This window comes from Ictalurus furcatus, chromosome 29 (genome assembly GCF_023375685.1).
Source record: "Ictalurus furcatus strain D&B chromosome 29, Billie_1.0, whole genome shotgun sequence".
Taxonomy (NCBI): Eukaryota; Metazoa; Chordata; class Actinopteri; order Siluriformes; family Ictaluridae; genus Ictalurus; species Ictalurus furcatus.
The window spans coordinates 14,062,127-14,064,626 of NC_071283.1; the positions used below are offsets into that span (position 1 = coordinate 14,062,127).

General features: G+C 48.2%; 1 protein-coding gene across 2 annotated transcripts in view; it reads left to right on the forward strand.

Moving 5' to 3' along the window:
• The window catches only part of LOC128604171 (striatin-like), a 31,506-nt gene that overhangs the window by 25,889 nt on the left and 3,117 nt on the right, over nt 1-2,500 (forward strand). For both annotated transcript variants that reach the window (XM_053619059.1, XM_053619060.1), the window contains exons 10-15: nt 1-44; nt 1,316-1,491; nt 1,632-1,679; nt 1,780-1,901; nt 1,999-2,166; nt 2,255-2,395. The exon at nt 1-44 is cut by the window's left edge and continues 96 nt beyond it. In XM_053619059.1, the coding sequence (XP_053475034.1) occupies nt 1-44; nt 1,316-1,491; nt 1,632-1,679; nt 1,780-1,901; nt 1,999-2,166; nt 2,255-2,395 (699 nt within the window). The remainder of the gene's footprint in view (nt 45-1,315; nt 1,492-1,631; nt 1,680-1,779; nt 1,902-1,998; nt 2,167-2,254; nt 2,396-2,500) is intronic.

A 2,500-nucleotide genomic window follows, 5' to 3' on the forward strand; every position in this document is an offset into this window, starting at 1 on the left:
CAGGACTCACCGTCGCCAACGAAGCCGACAGCCTCGCTTACGACGTGAGTGTGTGTGTGTGTGAGTGTGTGTGTGTGTGAGACAGCGGGACGGATATTCAGTACAGCGCACCACCCCGACGCTGATCGTTTTCCTATAACAGGAAACACGTCCTAAAGTGTTCTGTTCCTCCTTTATCTCAGCAGTTCTCCATCAGTTACAGTTTCTACATGCGATGCAGCTGTAGTTACTTCCTGTCTTCACTTGCGTTACAGCAGCTAGTCATTCCCTCACCAGCCTCTCTGATCTCTTTAAAAAAAAAAACAAACAAACAAAAAAAAACACACCCCACAATTCGTCTCGCCTGTGGACCGTTCTCTCACCGATCCGGTAATGAATATTAGCGTTCCGGGTTGCCAGATCGAACATCGTTTAGGACGTGAAGTGCGTGAGGGACGGCGGATCTAAACCTAAATCTGTTAACGGTACATTTGAGCGAAGAAGGCTGCGAACAATCGACTTTATTGTTTGATCTTTTGTTCAAAAGTACTCCGCACTCATGGATATCAAACAATTATTGGCACCCTTGAGACAATACTTTGTGCTAGCTCGCTTTGCCAAGATATCAGCTCTGAGTCTCCTATAACGCCTGATGAGGTTGGAGAAGACATGGCGAGGGATCTGAGAGCGTTTCTCCATACAGAATCTCTCCAGATCCTTCACATCTCGAGGTCCACGCTGGTGGACTCTCCTCTTCAGTTCACCCCACAGGTTTTCTATGGGGTTCAGGTCAGGGGACTGGGATGGTCATGGCAGGACCTTGATTTTGTGGTCAGTAAACCATTTCTGTGTTGATGTTGATGATGTTTTGGATCATCGTCCTGCTGGAAGATCCAACCACGGCCCATTTGAAGCTTTCTGGCAGAGGCAGTCAGGCTTTCATTTAACATCTGTTGATATTTGATAGAGTCCATGATGCCGTGTATCCTAACAAAATGTCCAAAACATTAAAGATCCACCTCCATATTTAACCGTGGGCATGAGGGACTTTTCCATACGGCTACCTCTCTGTGTGCTCCAAAACTCGTCTGGTGTTCATTACCAAAAAGCTCTATTTTGGTTTCATCTGACCGTAGAACCCGATCCCATTTGAAGTTCCAGTCGTGTCTGCACACTGAAGACGCTCCAGTTTGTTTTTGGATGAGAGTAGAAGTCTTTTTTTCTTGATAGTTAATATATCGATAACCAAATAAAGAAAGGTTAAGACGGATTGCTCTGAGTAGGCTTTGAGGGTTGTGTCTACACCGCAGCGATTTCGATTTGTTCTCGCTCTCAGATCACTAATAATAAAGACGCCCTGCGGAAGACGTGGAACCCCAAGTTCTCCCTGCGCAGTCACTTCGACGCCATCCGCGGCCTGGCGTTCCACCCCACCGAGCCGGTTCTCATCACAGCCTCCGAAGATCACACGCTCAAGATGTGGAACCTGCAGAAAACGACGCCCGCTAAAAAGTAAGCGCGCCCTCTGGTGGTTGGCGAGCAGAACGCATTTTGTACACTGTCTTAGATGGTGACGGAAGAATCATTTGCGCTCGTATATACGATGTGACGTGTGTGTGTGTGTGTGTGTGTGTGGTTTTCTTTTTTAACAGGAACGCTTCGCTGGATGTGGAACCTATTTATACCTTCAGGGCTCATAGGTGAGATAGTGTGTTTGTGTATATCATAGGTGTGTTTGTGTATATTATGGAGTTTTCTAGTTTACATGGTGTAGTGTTTGTGTGTGTGTGTTGGTCGCAGGGGCGCAGTACTGTGTGTGGTGATGAATAACACAGGAGAGCAGTGCTACAGTGGCGGAGTGGACGGCACTATTCAGTGCTGGAACACACCCAGCCCCAACATCGACCCCTACGACTCGTATCGTACGTCTCGGTGTCCGTTATTCGTTCTTCTCCGGTTACAGTCCCTGGTTTCTGTCTTTTTTTTCTTGACCTGGTTGTGTGTGTGTGTGTGTTTTAGAGCCGTGTGTCCTGCGTGAAGCGCTGACCGGACACACGGACGCAGTCTGGGGTCTGGTACACAGCAGCGCACACCAGCGCCTCCTGTCCTGCTCGGCTGACGGCACGGTGCGGTTATGGAGCGCCTCCAACAACGAGCCGGCCATCGCCGTGTTCAACCAGAACAAAGGTAGAAAAAATAAAGCTGCCCTTTTTTTATTATTATTCTACTTGTAAATATAATTGCCTTAAATTTCTTGTGTGTGTGTGTGTGACAGAATTGGGCGTGCCCTCCTCAGTGGACTTGGTGTGCAGTGAACCCGCCTACATGGTCACGTCCTTCACTAACGGCAAGATCGGCCTCTTCAACATGGAGACACAACAACTAGTGCAGAGCCTCGAGTCTACTACTGAGTCTGGTACACACACACACACACACACACTCTCTCTCTCTCTCTCTCTCTCTCTCTCTCTCTCTCTCTCTCTCTCACTCTCTCTCTCACAGACACACCCACAGTGTTGTG